General features: G+C 48.0%; 1 protein-coding gene across 5 annotated transcripts in view; it reads left to right on the forward strand.

Annotated features, from left to right (window-relative positions):
• The window catches only part of PRICKLE2 (prickle planar cell polarity protein 2), a 108,557-nt gene that overhangs the window by 75,779 nt on the left and 15,139 nt on the right, over positions 1 to 17,639 (forward strand). For 3 of the 5 annotated variants that reach the window (XM_042014970.1, XM_042014983.1, XM_042014972.1), the window contains 5 exons: positions 1,020 to 1,203; positions 12,644 to 12,757; positions 14,487 to 14,624; positions 15,270 to 15,473; positions 17,119 to 17,305. In XM_042014970.1, the coding sequence (XP_041870904.1) occupies positions 1,020 to 1,203; positions 12,644 to 12,757; positions 14,487 to 14,624; positions 15,270 to 15,473; positions 17,119 to 17,305 (827 nt within the window). Of the gene's footprint in view, positions 1 to 1,019; positions 1,204 to 12,235; positions 12,436 to 12,643; positions 12,758 to 14,486; positions 14,625 to 15,269; positions 15,474 to 17,118; positions 17,306 to 17,639 lie in introns of those variants that run through there. The other 2 variants (XM_042014991.1, XM_042015003.1) reach the window with 2 other exon arrangements.

Below are 17,639 nucleotides of genomic sequence, written 5' to 3' on the forward strand. Positions count from 1 at the left end.
ACAGAGTAGGTTTAGACTGGATATTAGGAAGGCATTCTTTACTGTGAGAGGGATGAGGCCCTGGCACAGATTGCCTGGAGAACTTGCAGGTGTCCCATCTCTTGAGGTGTTCAAGGCCAGGCTGGATGGAGCTCTGAGCAGCCTGGTCTAGTGGGAGGTGTCCCTGCCCATGGCAGGGGATGTTGGAACTGAATGATCGTTAAGATTCCTTTCAACCCAAACCATTGTATGAATCTATACTGTCCTTGCAGCCCTGCAGATAAAAGCTCAGGCTCAAGCCTGTGAAGAAAATGTGTCACAGACCACAAGCTGCAGGAACAGCCCCTTTAAAGAAGTGTTAAGAAAACTGATATTTGCAGTAAATTAAGCTAATGCCTGTCGAATTGCAACCTGTGGGCTGTTCTTTCAGTTCTTGTGCTTTCCTTCCTGTGCCGCTGAGCTGCAGCGTGTGCCACTGAGCCAGGTGGTTAAGATTCCATTGTAGTGTGACTGTGGGTTTTGTAGCCTCCCTTAATTTAATTTAGTTTTATGTGTTCAGACTGTAATCAATTTTTATGCTACTTTAATAAGCAAATTTATGCTATCAGCGGGCTAAAGAGACTTGTCATTCGCAGCTTCCCAGTCAATCCACTATTTCCCATTTTAGCGAAGTGCTCAGTTGTCCTAAATTCGGTAATGACTCTGCAATTCTGGCTGGCATGTCAACCCCCGCCAGGCAGGTGCATGCCCTGTGCCTGTGCTGGCCCCTGGAAATACTCTTTGTGGTGCAGTAAAGGGACAAGTAATTGCATATCCCCAAACATTGGGCAGTCTGACTCAGATGGATTGCCAGGTGTTGTTACAGCAAATACGGATTTTTATTTTCTCCTCATAAGAGAGACAAATCCTGTGTTAGAAAATGACTGAGCATAAGAAAGGGTTGAGTTTAGTCTCTGCAGGCCAGCAACTGGCAGGAATCACTTTCTTGTTTAAAGCACTGCTCACTGGGGCATCTCTTTTTGTCTCTCCTCACCTTACAGGAAGATTTGCCTTCACTGTAAGTGCTCCCAGGAAGAGCACGTTGTAACAGTTATGCCTCTGGAGATGGAGAAGACAGTCACGAAGCTCATGTTTGACTTCCAGAGGAATTCGACTTCTGACGACGACTCAGGCTGTGCTTTGGAGGAGTATGCCTGGGTCCCCCCTGGCCTGAAGCCTGAGCAGGTAATGATGACACCACCCAGTTACCAGAAAATAATTGGGTTTGCATGTTCTTTGGAAATAGTTTCCCTGCTTTTTCTTCTAGGGTGCAAGCACATGTTGCATGTGGCTGTTTCCAGGTGCCCTAGAGAGACTTGCAGGGACAGGTCTGGTCTGAAAGCACAAATGGAACAAAATAGACATGTGATCCTTGCAGGACCTGTGGTTTTCTGCGTATGTGGATGTAATTGGTAATTGAGAGGGGGGGGGGAGACAAAATACCTCCAGGATGGGATTTCTTGTGGCTGTGCAAGGGAAAGGATACAGACATATCTAATGTTTCACTGGGAAAAAAGCAATGGGACTCCAGTGTTTCCCAGGGACTCAGTGCTTGTGTTCTGCCCTCCTGGACTGCTCTTCTCTGTCATAAGTCCAGGGCAGACAGTCAGCTGGTAGATTAGTCTGAAAAATGGGCCAAAAGCTTTGTGGTTTGGGTTTTTCAAGCATGATGTTTATGCCTTACTGGAAGGAATAGCTTAAATAAAGCTCAAGTCTCTTGGTATAGGATTGAGTGGGATGGATAGACCTCAGTGTGCTGTGTGGAGCATGCATTGATTCTGCTCCTTCCAGTTTACATGATTCCTTTGATTTTTATGCTGGTTTTTTATATGTTCAACTCAGAACTTAATTTGCAGTAGAGATTGCAAAATTAGCTTAGCCTTGATAATTGCAGTATGATATGATATGATATGATATGGCAATAATATTAAACTGTGTAAGGAGGCTAGGAGAGGGTGGAAAGCTTTCATTCTTACTGCCATAGTTGCTGTCCTTTACTGTGTTTTCCTGTGCTTTTATTCCTGGCTTAGAAATTTCCTGAAATATTTTGGTACCACCCGTAGGCTATAAATATTATCTGTCTGATTAGAGAATCTAGTTGTTTGGTGGCTTGTTTCTTTTTCTTTTCCTTGTCTTTATAAGCCTCTCTCAGTGCTCACTTGTAACTCCACAGCACTTTGTGTTTCATTTGGTGCCATCCAACCATGCAAATCAGGCAGCAGCCTTGTTTTCTGTCACCTTCCTTATGTCAGAGGCTCTCTTTTTGCCTCATAGGAGGTACAAGATGTGGGGTGTGGAGAAATGCAGATGGTTCTGAAGTAGCTCTGCCGGTCCTTCATGCTGTGGCAACATGAACCACTTGGGTTTGAGGCGTCCCGTTGGAGGACCATACCCAAGTTGGTGCCACCTGCTATCATTGCTGTTTTCTGTCCAGGCATGTTGGCAGTTTCTGGAGCCCAAGCTGGCTCATGTTCCTGTAGCTTTGGGTGGAAATACAGGTATTTAGTGACAGGTGGCACCTGACCAGGTAGCCATGGTCTTTAATGAGTACATCATGGCATGAGCAGTGATTGAAACCCACTTTCAGCATCGTGGTGACATATTTCAGGAGACCCGTATGCTTCTTTGATCCCTCAGGTGCTCTTTAAGTGTGGCTTCAGGGAGTTTGGGTTGCCCAGGAAGAAACAGAAGTCCATTAGCTCTATCTGTAGCTACTGACATCTCATGCATTACCCAGGTTAATGTATTTTTAGGTTCTTCCAGCATCTATTTCTTGCAGAGGTCATGGTGCTCCTCGATCCAAATGCTCGTTTTCTCATTACACTCCCCAGTCTGCATCACTGGGCCTTTCAGCAAATTTGCCACTTCAAACCTGTCTCTATAATCACTATGGAGATGAAGAGCAGCCATAAGCAGAGCCAGAGACAGGCACTGAAATCCATCCAGCAAAGCTCATCTGCTAGCCCTTTCATGAGTTTTCACGTGTTAGATGAGCCACTAAGATGACAAAAGCGTTGTGTGACTTCCCTGGGCTGTGCAAGAGCCACACTGCAGGGCTGGGGGTTGTCCCTGGGTGAAGAGCAGCATCCTGAATTTCAAGGAATCATAGAATGGTTGTCCTGTGGCTGTGGATGCCCCACAGTGCTGGAGGGGCCATTTACTTCCCATGGGGGTAGGAGACACCTCTGCAACAATTCACTGGGGCCGCGTAAGTCTGCAGACATATGTGTGCCTTTTTGGTCAATGAGTCAGGTGTGTGCACGTGATGTGGAGCCTCTGCAAGGCTGGTGCCTGCCATGGAGCAGCTGGTGGGCTCTACTCTGACTGAGGGTACTGCTGTCAGGCTGGGGGGAAAATAACAGGCAGGGAATTTTTCTCTTCCTCCTGCTGTTTTGCTGATGATTTTTTTTTTTTTTTGGATGTGAAACAGATGAAATGAAACAACTTCTTCTGCAATATTCTACCTTATTAAAATTTCTATGCAGTATATGAACTGGGGAGGTAAGTGTTCCCTTGAAAGACTAATGCAATTTTCCTATTTTACTTGGATGACAGCCTTCCTACCTTGCTGTTCGTGGGAGACAGCACTCATGTCTCACTCAACACAGCAATTTAGAGGATTTCAGTGGGGAGGAGCTGGCCTGCAAACATGACATTGTTTTTTGGCAGTGTCCACACATCATTTCAGTATTTGGAGAGTCCCTTCAATCCAAAGCTTAAATTATTGTCATCTAGATGGGAACCGACTCAAACCTATAAGGTCTCACTGTATTCCTGGACACTAACTCAGGCATCAGCTGGTCTGTGGTACCTGTCACTAGTGAAAATCATGTTGGTTACTCAAAGCCCAGTACTAAAGACAAAAAAAGCATTGGTCCAGTGTGCACAGATACTGATCCAAACATTGTAATGAGGAGTGGAGCTGGACGTTATCCCTTATATTATGGCTCATCAGTGTGTAAGACTACAAAGGGCTTGACTCAAAAGCCATAAATGCAATCTATTTCTAAATATGTTTATAACACAGGCATTAGGATAGTAATTTAAAAATTGATAGCACCCCTGAACTAAGGTATGATGAAATTTTTTCTGGTAAACCAACTAAAATGTATGACATGTCTGCTCAAGAAAGAGGGGTGTAAACTGGTAGGACACTGGAAATGTTATTTCATTGGGGAGCCTACATGAGCTTAGTTTGTCCAACTTAGCAAATTTAGAGGTTATGATCCCTCCCTGTTCATTAGAGGGGGAAAAGAAGTTATCCAAGCTCCAACTTTAGCCCAAGAATGTAGACATGAGCTGTCTCAAAATGCATTCAGGCAGGAAATTGGAAGAGGTTTGAAACCATCCGAGGTGTAAGGCTCAGCGACAGCCTGCCAGCCAGGAGAGTGACAGGAAAAACCCAGGACTGAGCTCCATAAATTACAATGGGATAAGGAAATAGGGTTTCTTGTAGCTGCAATTAGCTACACAGGATGGCCAGGAGGCTTCTGTGGGGTCTAATCCCACTTGGATTGGACCTCAATGAAGAGTTGTCTTACAGCAGAAGAGGGACTTCTCTTCTGGAAGATAGGGATGCAGATGGGAATGGCAGAGGTGGCTTACGGAAGCAGGGGACATGGGCTTTGAGAAATGCTCTTTTTTTCTGTCTGCAGTTTAATGGTTGGATAAAGAAATAAGTGTCAAAGTCTTGAAATGGGCAAATACCTCTAGAAGTGTGTCCTCAGCAAAGCAAAATCCCAGACTGAGCCTGGCTGCAGAGTCAGAGGAAGACATCTTTGGGAGCCAGTTTGTCTGCTGGGGCTGGCAGTCTGATAGCTGATCCTCCTTGCACTGACATAAGTTTGAGGGCAGATGCTTGAAAATAGGTCCTTCTGTGATGTGTTTTTCACATTTTTAGGCAAGGCATGTGTAAATACATGTGAATGTGCAGCCTTGAATTCCTTGGGCCTGTGGTTTGGAGAAATCCAAAGCGGTTATAACATGCCAGCTTGAATTTCTGAATACAAGAGATTTTTTAGGATTTCTATCTTTATTATGTCTCAGTAATAGGAGCAGCTGGTTATGGGCAGAAATTTCCAATTAAACAAGAGATGGGGCTCTACTTCAGCTGCGGTGTAGCTTTTTGTATGGCATGCCAACATCTGAGAACCTTACATGTGCCGTAAGAACTTAATTCCCTCTTGTTGTCAACACAGTTGCTCTGGTTGAGTCCCTTAAAAAGTTATGAAAATCTCATCTGAGCTAAAATTATCAGCATGAAGGTTCAGGGGACCATTTTTCTCTAAGGCAGCTGTTAGAGCTTGGACCTCAAGAGCTTTGCAGTGGTGTGAAACTTGTAGCTGTCACAGGGAACTTATTCAGGGTCTAACATACACATTAATCCCTCTTCTGGATCTTTTGCAAGACCTGTTGCAAGGGCTTGAGTTATAAAACCTCTAAATTTCATCAGTTGCTGTTCAGGTCACAAAGTGAGCAAAGGAGAATGGAGATGAACCTACACTGAACATGCCTTTACACCTTACATAAAGATTTTCACCATTCTGGTGAGGTAGAAAGTACACTATCTGGGCCAGCCTGCTCTGGGGTGTGTGTCTCACTTGTGCCTGTGTGTCACAGTCGTTGTACCATCTTGTTCTTTCTTGAGCCCTCTGAGTTCTGTTTTACTGTTCTACTCCTCAAGAAGTCTTGCATGAGGCAAGGAGTAAAACAGACCAAAGTGACCCCATGCCCCAAACCTGTATAGTAATGGGGAGCAGACAAGCTAATTTATTACTTAGTAGAGGATGGACAAAATGCCCAAAGAGCTCTACCTTCCTGGTAGACCCTGATCCTGAGAGCAGAGCAGGGTGGATGGAAAGCTGAGGGTGCTGAGGAGAAGCTATTACTTGTGTACCCTGCTCCCAGGAGCTGCAGCTGCCTCTCATTTTGCCCCCTTACACATTTGCACGCTGGAGTATTTTACCCAAAAGCTGCATTTCAGCACATTTTGAAAAGCTCTCCAGTTTCACTTTGAGGTAGCAGTAAGTCCATCACCTTCCCAGTGAACTCTCTCAGTATCTAAATAGCCATGCAGTTAACGGCTCTTATTTCAAGGCTGGAGCTGTCTAAATCCAGCCTCCAGGCATCGGACTGTGCCAAATGCTTCCCAGCTGCTGGATGGAGCACCAGTCCTGCACACAGAATGCTTTTTCTGCATGTGATGCCAGTGCTGCATGATTTGGGGGCAGCTGGGGTGAGGTAGGAGGTCCTGGAGCTGTTCCCCCTGCCCTGGAACAGAGTGGATGGAGGAGTGTGAGCACATCCCATGCTGCAAAAAAGCCCATGGCAAAACCATATGTCTGGACTTTTGCTCCGTTTCTGTATCCTGGGGTGTTGTCCTGATCATGGTGAGCCAATGGAAGCTGTTAAAATTACTTAGTCCTTGAACAATCTTATTATCAGGGAGGGAATCAGCTACTTTTGGTGGGCCATGGAAAGCGAACCACTCATCTGACATGGTTTGCTTGATTCTGAAATTTGAAGCAGATATGTGGTGGTCAACAGAGGTGAGAGGCAGGGAATGGAAAACAAAACTGAAGAACTCTGGACTACCCAATAGAAACTTCTGGAGGTTTATTCTAGTGTGCAATTACAGCTTTTCTGTGTTTCAGTGTTAGGCTAGTGTGCTACCCCATGCCTTAGAAATCCAAGAGCATGTTAAGTGCACCCAGGGGAATGATCAGTGATGATCAATGCAGCAGATGATCATTATCATTCCTGGTGCTCCAGGGGACCCTGAGTCCTGCATGGACCTCGCAGCATAGACCGCTCTGGATGTTGTTGAAAGCGCTGATCTGGCTCTTTTTAATCCAAATTCAATTTCTGCTTTAAAAAAGAAAAATAATGTCATCTACTTTCACAAGTCTAAAACATGTGGATGTAGGGCCTTCATTCAAATGTTCCTCTTTGATGCCAGCAGGAAGCAGCGCTTCCGCGGGATCTCTTACAGACCGAGAGCTACTCCAAAGGCTTGGCAGGAATGGATGTCATTCTTGACTGCGGAGCACAGCGCTCAGATGCCTCAGCTGCCATTAGCCATGGGAGAGGAGCGTGCGGAAAGCCGCAGAGCGTGCCAGAACAAATAGCACTTAGAAAAATTATTTTTCCTTTGTTCCCTGCCCTTGTCCCTCTGACTTAGGAGCGGGTTTCCAAGAGCAAACCCAGCGTTGCGGGATGCCGGACTGCCCGGCGCCAAGGATTGCATCTTGCCTCCCACTGCTGTGTATTGGCACTTGGGCACTCACAGATCTGGGGGTGATGCAGGTCTGCTCCCAGCTGGGGCTTTGGGCTCTCAGGGGGTGCTCTGGATCCCTCCAGGGTGCATGCCTGGCTGCATCTCCATGCTTGACAGACCCAAACAGCAGTTCCCACTCTTCATTTCAGAGCATCTGACCTTGCTGTAAGGATTGTTTTGCTTCAAAAAATAAATCAGTGCTTTGTATCCTAATGTCCTTGGAAAAGGAGGACATGCCAGACTCAGGCCAAAGCACACTGAACCCGTTTTCCAGGCTCACATGCTGACATCTGTGGAGCTTGTGTGTGAGTCGACGTGTACAAGCACTTCCAACATTTCACAGACATACTGGGAAAGTTATTTGCATGTGGTTTGTTTGGGATTTTTCCCCCTTGCTTTTCCAAGAGAGGCCAGCAGGAATGAAAGACATACAAAAGCATCAGGTTTGTTTCTCTGTCAATTTTAAGTGCTCATTGTAAAGGATCATTAAAGCCTGACGTGTGCTGTTCAGAAGCCGACACTGGGGAGGAGCAGGCAAGCCACAGGAGCAGCCCTGCTCGCCCAGGCCAGCACAGGCTTGTCAGAGCCACTGGCTGCCTTCCTCCCTCAGCAGCCAAATCCCATGGGAGTTTGCATGCAGCAGTGAGCCAGGCGAAGGGGCCACAGCTGAGCTCACACGCATCAGTGTGCCACCAGCTCCCTGTGCTGCCATGGGACATCCCTGGGTGTCATGGAATGGGCTGCTAGGGCTGTGGTACCCTGGCATGTTCCCAGGGGAAATGATGCTGTCCTGGGCATGGGGCAGACATTGGGGAATGCTGGTGTGCCTGTAGTTTGGACAGACTCCACTTTGTGTGATGCTTTACTGTGCTGTGCCTGAGTGGTGGCTGACTCACCAAGGTCCCTTTTTGGGGACATCCATGTTCAGGCACCCTACTGCACATAGGCCAGCACGTCCTGCCCTCACAGGGCTCTTTGCAAAAGCCTTGCAGTTGGTTTTGCAGTTTGTTTGGTTTCATGAGAGCCAGGCAGGATTGCCCAGCTGGCTGTGCTGGAGCTGTGAGGGCTGAGCAAGTCGGCACCCGCGCCAGGACACCCGGTGCTCCTTTGTAGTCCATCCCAGCCGTACAGTCATTCCAAACAGCCCGGTTTGGTGGGTGCTTTGGGAAGGGGTGTTGTGCTCAGGGCAAGTACAACCAAATGCTACTTCCCAACAGCAATTCGTGGCGTAAGAAACACTATACTTCCTCTCCAACTCCTTTACTTAATTGATCAAAGAGATCTGTCATCAATAGCTTGAATTTACAGGATGTTTGCAAACTTTTCCTTCTGGGAGGTGTAAGGCTTTGCTCACAGATATGCTCATGTGGGTTTTGTCATTGGTCACCCTCGGACCGCCAGGACAAGCCACAGTCCTGCCTTTATTTAGCAGGGCCAGGGTAGGTTTGTAAACTGTCAAAGTTAAACTGGAAACATACCCCAAACCTAAGAAGATCACAGAACACAAAGGCATTTGTAAACTAATGTAATTACTTTCCTCAGTGCCTTTGAACAAAGTTGGCTCCAGTTTAAAGGCTTTTTCCTACCCTGTTTTTACATTATGTTCTTTCCTTTCTCCTGGTTTATTTCTAATTTATGCCTCTTCCTCCTCCTCTTCTCCCTTTTAGCATCAAGCAGCTGTTAATTTCCAAAATGTGTATCCGTTTTTGTTAGCAAAACTTGGTGTTTGGACATTTTCCTTTTGAAGGTGAGAATAACATCTTGGGAATCTGCTGTGCCAGGTTCTGTGCCTGTCCGAGTGGGACCTCCCTGGGGCAGGATGGGGCTTGCCCAGCTGGCCAGTATCCCATGGCACCTAGCACCCACAGCTGGGTGGCATGTCCAGTGCACTGGCCAGACCATTCCCATGGCATCTGTGACCTCGTGATGTTGTCTGAAGCCTTATTTTAACTCAGCCTGGTGTTTCAGACTCCTTTGGGATTTCTCTCATCCAGATGTGAGCAGAAGTCAGAGTGAAGTGGGGCAAGTGTGGAAACTGAGGATGAAACCTAGTCCAGCCCCACAAGGGGCTCCTGTGTGTTAGTGATTCTTGTTGGGATAATCACGGGCAGAGCAGATCTGTTGCGAGGGGAAATAGGAAGATGCAGAGCTGCTGTGTTGTACAGCAGAAGTAGTTAATAATAAAACAGTTACAGATACTGCAAGGTTTAAAGGGGAAATATTATTTCTCCAGGGTCATTGCCTGCACTGTTACCCTTATTTGGGTGCAACTTACAGTGCAGAGCCTGTAAGGGCAGTGAGGAGCCATCAGCTGGCACGTGGGGGGTCTGGCCCTGGCCCTGCAAGGCTCACCAGCTACAAGGCTTGTGCATGCTGCAACCCAGAGCTGGATGGAGGAGGAGTTAGCATAAAACAGTGACCTTTTGTACAAAAGCAAAGTGCAGACTGAGCGGTTTTAGTTTTCCAGCAAGTTAACGCTTTTTCCCTGAGAAGCCAGATTGATCTAAGAATCCCCTTCTCCTTCTTTATTTTTGAGCATCACATGGGCCTGTGCCAGCCCAGCTGCTCCCACACCAGGTCAGAAATGCTGTTAGCAGCCAGCTGGACACAAAGGCAGGGACACTGGCAGCCTGTGACCCTGTCCCTCCCAGTCTTGGGTCTCTCATCCAAGGAGCTGGGTCCATGCCATGGGAATGGGTGATGCCTGAGAGCCTGTTATATGCACAAGCCTGGCCTAATGTGAGCCTTGGCAAGGGGTGTCCTTCTGCTCTTCATCTGCCCTCTGGATGGATCTCTTGGGATAGAAGTGATGTCCCAGGTGAAAGGATCTGTGCATCCCTCTGGTTCAAGTTTTTCCCCAGGAGGGAATGGTGGTTCGAGAAAGCCATTGGCAGGCGCAAGGATTTTCTCCCCATGAGATGTTCCACAGGCACTGGACAGCCTCTGCTCCATCCACTCCATGAGCACTCCTGTAGAAGGTCCCTTTGGCTGATGCGGATCCAAAGCAAACCCTTTCAGGTTATTTCAGGCAACAGAACACAGGTTGGAGCCTGTTGTATTTATTTTGTTTTGCTTCTCAAACCAAATTGCCCATCCCTGCCAAGCTATATTGCTGGTGTGATGGGAACCAGTTCCTGCAGACCTGCTGAGACTAAATGGAAAACTTCCCAACGGAAGCAGGAGTGGAGCTGGGCACGTACGTCCTGCTGGATTGTGCTCTGGGAAGGCAGCACCCAGGCAGCTGAAGGAAGAGCTCCCATCCTTGCTTTTTGCCCAGAGTGAGCGTCTTGGGGCTCATTGCTTTAGGAATTTGGCGGCTCTTCAGAAAAAAAGTAATTTATAGTCTCCACAAACTTCAAGGACTGGGTGGGCAAAAAGACTTCATTGCAAGAAATCAAAACACAAGCTAACCAGTGTGAGCACAGGGCACAGTGAGCAGCGTCTCCACACGTGGGAAATTCGGCGGGAGAAGCCAGCAGGAGTGTGTGCCAGCTGGGCAGGCACAGCATGGCAGTGTGGAAGCCTGGCAGCCCAGGAAAGGGTATGGTATGGCAGGTGGGGCGTTGCCGGGAGATTTTCAACTGCAAACTCTGCTACAGACTTGCTGCATGAACTCAGGGAGCTCATTTAACATCATGATGCTGCAATCAGTCCTTCGCAATGTGTATATTTGCTACCTTATGTAGCATGTCATATGTGCTTTGATATCCCTGGATGAAGGATGCTCTATAAATGCAAAGTAAGTATTCTAATGTACGTAGTTTGTTTTCTTTTTAACATAACAAAATACTTCGCAGCCGTTCTTTCTTTGACAGTTTCCATAGCTGGTGGGTCTGTTTCTGCTGTGCCTTAGCAAAACAAATTTAGGGTTTTGCAGTGGCATATGCTCAGCATGTTCCTTGGCTTTGCAACATGAGCAGTTCCCTTGTCATCAGCACTGCGGAGTCATGTGTGGAAATCTGCTAAATCCTCCCTTTCTGGAAAACCTGATGATTGGGAAAGGTGGATGGTGACATCGGTTTGGGGAGGAATCATAAATTGAGAAAATTGCCGGAGCAGCTCTTGCTCGCAGGTAGTTCTGAATGAGAGCAAAGAGTGAGATGAATGCAGAGCAATTATTCCTGAATAAAGCTAGGTTTGGATAGTTATTCTAGAATAAAAGGGTATTTCTTCCTGTAGAAGATAGCTGCGTATGAGCCACCCCCATCAGCCTGCGAGCCCGTGGGTGAGCTCCCCTGCCAGCCAGCCCTGTGTGACCAGCCTGTGTCCCCATCCCTCCCAGTGACCCACAGCAGCTTGTCATCTGCAGATGCTGTGGGGCTGTGCAGGCAGAGGGGGCTTCTCTGGAGAGAGCCAGCCCAGGTGGTGCTTTCTAGGCCAAAGTCCAAAGCATACAGCGAGGGAAAAAGCTGATCAGAAACCACTGCAAAGGAACTGTCGTTTGGGAAAAGCCCTGTGAAAGCTGCAGGCAGTGCAGCTACTCCAAAATTAATTGCTGAGAGCTGAGGGAGCATCTTGGGGCTGATCCCACCATGGTAAAGGCAGAAAGCTGTATGCACTGCATCTCTCTAGCCAAGAGCAGACTTAAGGAAGCCGGCCAGCCCTCTGCTTCTGCCCAAGCATCTGGGGCTGCAGAGAATCCCAATCCCAGCTGAGCTTTCCCTTACCTTTACCTTCTCCTGGTTCTTCCCAAGCCATTCAACATCACTGTGGCCGCCATTTCAGAGCGGATCTTCAGCCAGCGAGTCCCCTCCTGGTGCTGGCCCGGCCCTCAAGTGCACATCCCAGGTGTGGCAGTCAGAGGAGAGACGCTGGGGTTCAGGGTGTGCTTCCTCTCCAGGCTGCACTGCGCTCCCAGCGCCAGTCACGCCAGTCCTCAGCCTTTTTAATGGCTGATTTTAATTACACACTCTGAGACGAAAGAGAAAAACTAAGCCTTCCACCAGATTTTATCTGCTGTTTATTTCCACAAATTGCTGCATTAAAAAGCCTGGAGGGGTTTGATGGAGGTGGAGGCTCAGATAGCCAGCAACACGGAGACTGCCGGGGCGCAGCCTTTTTAACCTCCCTGCTGAGGCAGGTGCCGACACATCCCCACAGCCGGCGCAATGCTCACGCTATGGAGGCTGACTGAGCAAACGGTAACGCGCCCCCACCTCGCCGGGGCTGCCACCCCTCTTCCTCGGAGGACAAAAGACAACAAACCCGAAGCAGCTCCTGGCTCTGTTTCCCTGCTCAAAATCTTTGGGAAGACCCAGTGCTTGCTGCCTCAGGGGGTGGTGCTGGCTGGGCAGAGGGGCACGGGCTCAGCCAGGGAACTCCACTGCAGTCCCCTCTCTTGCTCCGTAGGTGCACCAGTACTACAGCTGCCTGCCCGAGGACAAGGTTCCCTATGTCAACAGCCCAGGGGAAAAATCTCGCATAAAGCAACTTCTTCACCAGCTGCCACCCCATGACAATGAGGTCAGTATCTAAAAAATGTGCTTGGACGTCAACAGGGCTGCGGGTGGGGAGTGGACGCTCCTCCTGGGGTTGCTTGTGAGAAGCGTGGCTTTCCTTTCTCAAGTCCTTTTGCTTTTCAGGGGGATTTACTTGAATTTTGGTCATGTTGCTATTTAAGTTGCTATATTTGCTCCCTGCTTTGATTGTTGGAGGTGGGGAGTTGATTGTTTTTAAAGTTAAATTTTTTTTAAATCATCTTTCTTCAGTTGTCTGAAATAAAAGCATTTTCTCAGCCCTTGGAGGCCAAGGCCCTGTTAAGAGTGCCTTGGAATGCTGTTGAGATTATCTAGAGACAGATCCAAAGTTGCAAAAGCCTTTTCCCGTGTGCTGCTTCCGCCTCACCTTGGGAGTGGGAGTGAGTGTGCTGAGGAGGGGCTTCAGCTGGGCTGAGCCTCATGAGCTGGGAGAGCCTGGGAGGCCGCAGGTTGAGTCAAAACCAGTCAGAGCAAAATAAACCTTCTTACATCTCGCAAGAATGATGTGAGGCAGCAAAAAGGGTCTGGTCTTTGACGTCCTGATCTCACCAGTGAGAACACTGGCTTCTGGTAACCCACAAAATTTCCCTGTGTAAACGAAAAGAATAATTTTCATGCTACTTTCTGAAGAAGCCGCTCTGGGAAATACATGCAGGTAACTTGTTTGATCTCAGTCAGATTTTAACAAGTTTGCCTGCACGTGGCTGGGTGCCACAGGCACAGCACTGTCAGCATGGGGGGAGCTCCAGGCACAAGGAAGGGGCTTCTTCCTGTACACCCTTGAGCACCAACCTGCCTGCCTGCTTCCCTGGCAGCTGCTGGAAACCCACAGCCTCTGACAGCCAAAAAACATAAGAGTAAATACACACAAGAGCTGCTACTGCAGCCTGTGTTTTCCTGCAAGTTGGACACACAAGTCTGTGTGTATTTTCTGCAAAGTGGCAGATTTTGCATCCAGTTTCCCTTCATGCTCAGTTTTGCTCCTTTGAAAATTCAAGGTGTGGTGGTTGCTCATGTGATTAGCTCTGCTCAGCTCCATGAGCCTTCTCTCCCAAGTAACAGAGGGTGGATTGGCACTGGTGCTACATTTGACCTCCCTGGCTCTTCAGTTGTATTCCCCATTGAAATGCAACCAGCCAAGAGCTAAGACTGCAGGATGGAAATAGCCAGGAAAACCTCAGAGTTTTATAAGCTTCGGGGAAATTGCATCATTTGTTGTTTGTATCCTTTTATTTTACTTATTTCCTTATTACCTTGCAATGCAGAGGTTTTGCAAATGTGCAGACCTGATCCTTTGCTGGAAAAATAGTTCACAAGTCCCTGGAACTCTTCCCGTACCATAATTTGTGCAGAGAAAAGGGTCTGTGCTCTAGAAATACCAGTGGAATATTATGAAGACCTCTGCCACAGGAGGCTGATGGAGAAAGCAGGAAAACCATCAGTCCAATTGATGGTCTGGGTGGGACTCTGAGAACCCAACTTTTAAGGCTTTTCTACAAATTGAGCACCTAAAGAGCAACATTTCTCCTGCCCCTTTTTCTCATCTCCGCCTCTTGAAATTCTGACCAGACCCCAGAAGACTGAAGCCCATACACCTTTGTTTCTCCAGCCTCTCCCAAGCCAAGGGCAGGGGTTTGCAGGGCCCATGGAACTGCCCCTCACTGGGCAGTGCGCCAGGGGCACCCCAGGCACTGAGCATCACGTGTATTTTTTAGGTCCGCTATTGCAACTCATTGGATGAGGAGGAGAAGAGGGAGCTCAAACTCTTCAGCAACCAGAGGAAGAGGGAAAATTTAGGGAGAGGCAATGTTCGACCATTCCCTGTAACCATGACAGGAGCCATCTGTGAGCAGGTGGGTAGTGGCTGATGAACTGGTACCTGCATCACCCAAGTTATGTGAAGCACGTCTCCTGTTAAGACAGGCTGAGAGAGTTGGAGCTTTTCACTATGGAGAGGAGAAGGTTCTGGGGTGCCTTTAAAACCTTTCCAGTACCTAAAGGGACTACATGAGAGCTGAAGAGGGATATAGCTGAAGGGCATATATTGATAGAGGGAATGGCTTTAAACTGACAAGATGGCATGTTTAGATCAGATACGAGAAAGAAATTCTTCCCTGTGAGAGTGTCGAGGCACTAGCACAGGTTGCCTAGGGAAGTTGTGGCTGCTCCATCCCTGGAAGTGTTTAAGGCCAGATTGGATGAGGCTTTGAGGAGCCTGGTCTAGTGGAATGTAGGGGGATTGGAACTGGATGATCTTCAGGTTCCTTCTAAGTCACACCGTTCTATGATTTAATGAGGCTCATGGGACAAGTATCTGCCCATGACCCTGCCAGGTGTGAGTGCTGGGGTCTGTCAGGGCACCTTTCAGGATATTTGACATGGAGTTGTCAATTCAGCTCCTGGCATTGTGCAGGGAAGTGATTGTGAGAGCAGCTGGTTGGCAATGGGTAGCAGTGGGGTCACCCGCACCCCCTGTTAATCTCTGGCTTTTCTGACAGTGTGGCGGCCAGATCAATGGAGGGGACATGGCCGTCTTCGCCTCGCGAGCGGGACACGGCGTCTGCTGGCACCCTCCCTGCTTCATCTGCAGCATCTGCAATGAGCTGCTGGTCGACCTGATCTACTTCTACCAGGATGGGAAGATCTACTGTGGCAGGCACCACGCCGAGTGCCTCAAGCCCCGCTGCGCTGCTTGTGATGAGGTAAGAGCCAGCATCTGCCACGAGCACTGCTGCCCATTGGAGTGGCACAAGAGGGTTGGGTGGCATTTCCCCTCCATCCCTGACTTTTTCATGAAGGCATACACACCAAGTCTGATGGCTTGGCTTTGCCAAGGGTTCGAGCAAGCTTTTCCTGAGGTTTCAGGTATTCTTAGTTGCAGTCTGCCTAGGACTGTTCTGAGTTAGGACCTCATCTACATGCAGGAAGCTGGGGGGTTTCCATGAGTGTTTCCAGTAGAAGCACAGCCCCCATGCTGTGTGATTTTAGCCCAGCTGGTGTGGTGATCCTCCCTTCTCCTCCATTTCCCCAGAAAAAGCCTGTGATGGGATGGATGCTGTGTTTCTTACAAGTCGGTCATGTCTGAGTACATGCCAAGCTGAAATAGGCTTTGAGAGAGGTGATTAACAGGCTGTAGGAAGCTGAACAAATAGAATACAAAACTAATATAGAAAACCATACAGAGTCACCTCTGAGCACTTCTCAATTGTAAATCTCTGTTTAAAAGGCTGGTGAAGGAGATTGCTCAGGTTTTTAAAGTTATGAAAACCATAGTGTGGAAAACTGTATGCACTATAAAATACCACGTTCCATCTTTGCAAGCATGTAATAGTAAATATTCAAGGCTATATGCACTTCAAATATAAAGAGCATTGATGTATGTGTCCAATTAAATTTGTAGTGTTACCAGTAAAAAACAACCCCTAACCATTCGACTGGCTCTATTTCTTTGTGGCTTAGGCTGGGTAATTTTTTTTCATGTACTTTTTATCCCTGCAAATTTTCATTTAATTCTTTCATTCAGCTCCTTCAGCATGCTTTTTTCCCCCTAAAACATCAAGTGCTAATTGTGAGAAACAGTAATTCAGGGATAGGAGGATCTGCAGGGGAAAATTTTTGGTGTACCCTGTGCCAGGGTAGAGAAACAGGGAGCAGATCTAGGGCTGCTGGCTCCCTTGGCTTGGCTTTGGGAGTTGAGATAGGGTGGGATCTGCTGAGGACATTTTAGATGGCTGCTTCTCCAAGTCATCCTTAACAGTGCTCTGTGCCTCAGTTTCCCCACTGGTATAATGACTGCAATCACCTTTATAAGCACCCAGGCTGGGGTAGCAGCAAGATGAGGAGCCAAGGTAGCTCCATCTTTTCTCCTCTCTAGAGAGCTGCCACTTCTCCTTGTGTTTTTGCTCATCCTTTGTGGTCAGGTCCCTGTTTCCGAGATGGGTAAATGTGTTCCAGTAAGCGGCTGCTCTGTTCTTCAGAAGTCCACCAGATCGATAGGTTGTATATAAGTTAGTTTATTATCCTGATCAACCTCTCCAGTTGATGGATGAGCTTATGAGCACATTACTGCAGCTCTGCCTTAACACTTTGTAGTCTGGGCACTAATGCACTTCTGAGGAATTTGCATTTTAATGGATTTTTCTAAGAAATGATGGGTGCCCCTGCCACAAACCAAACCATGGGAGTTTCCCATGCAGGACTGGGGAAGTTAGCTGTAAAATTTGGAGGTTGCATCAACAAAGGGGCACAGCTGCCATGCACTGGACTGGAGACACAAAGGTTGGTGTCTGCATCCCAGGTTCCTTTTCTGACCAACTCTGCTCCACGCTTGTGTGTTTCTTCCCCCAGATCATTTTTGCCGACGAGTGCACTGAGGCCGAAGGGAGGCACTGGCACATGAAGCATTTCTGCTGTTTTGAGTGCGAGACAGTTCTGGGGGGGCAGCGCTACATCATGAAGGATGGGAGGCCCTACTGCTGCAGCTGCTTTGAGTCCCTGTACGCCGAGTACTGTGACACCTGCGCCCAGCACATCGGTATGTGCAGGAGGGCAGCGGGCACAGCGCTGCTGGGGAGCTTGCTGCTGACAAGAGCTGTTGCATTAAGTCCTTGACAACACTGTGGGGCTGCGGGCAGGACTATGCATGGCTGGGGCAACCGAATGTGCTTATGCCTCTCTCCCATCCCACCAAGGAGGTAACATGGTGATTTATTTGATTACACCACTGTTTATCCCCCTTTTTGTAGTCAGAGAGGGGACAATTATCCGAGGGCAACCTCAGCAGCAATGGCAGCCAGTGAAAGCTTTCTCTGGCATAATAAAATTTCTCTGGCATGTTTTTTTCCCTTTAAATCGCATTTTCCTGTAAG

This window comes from Corvus kubaryi, unplaced genomic scaffold (genome assembly GCF_017639235.1).
Source record: "Corvus kubaryi isolate FWS band 111438036 unplaced genomic scaffold, C.kubaryi_AGA036_p1.0 136, whole genome shotgun sequence".
Lineage (NCBI taxonomy): Eukaryota > Metazoa > Chordata > Aves > Passeriformes > Corvidae > Corvus > Corvus kubaryi.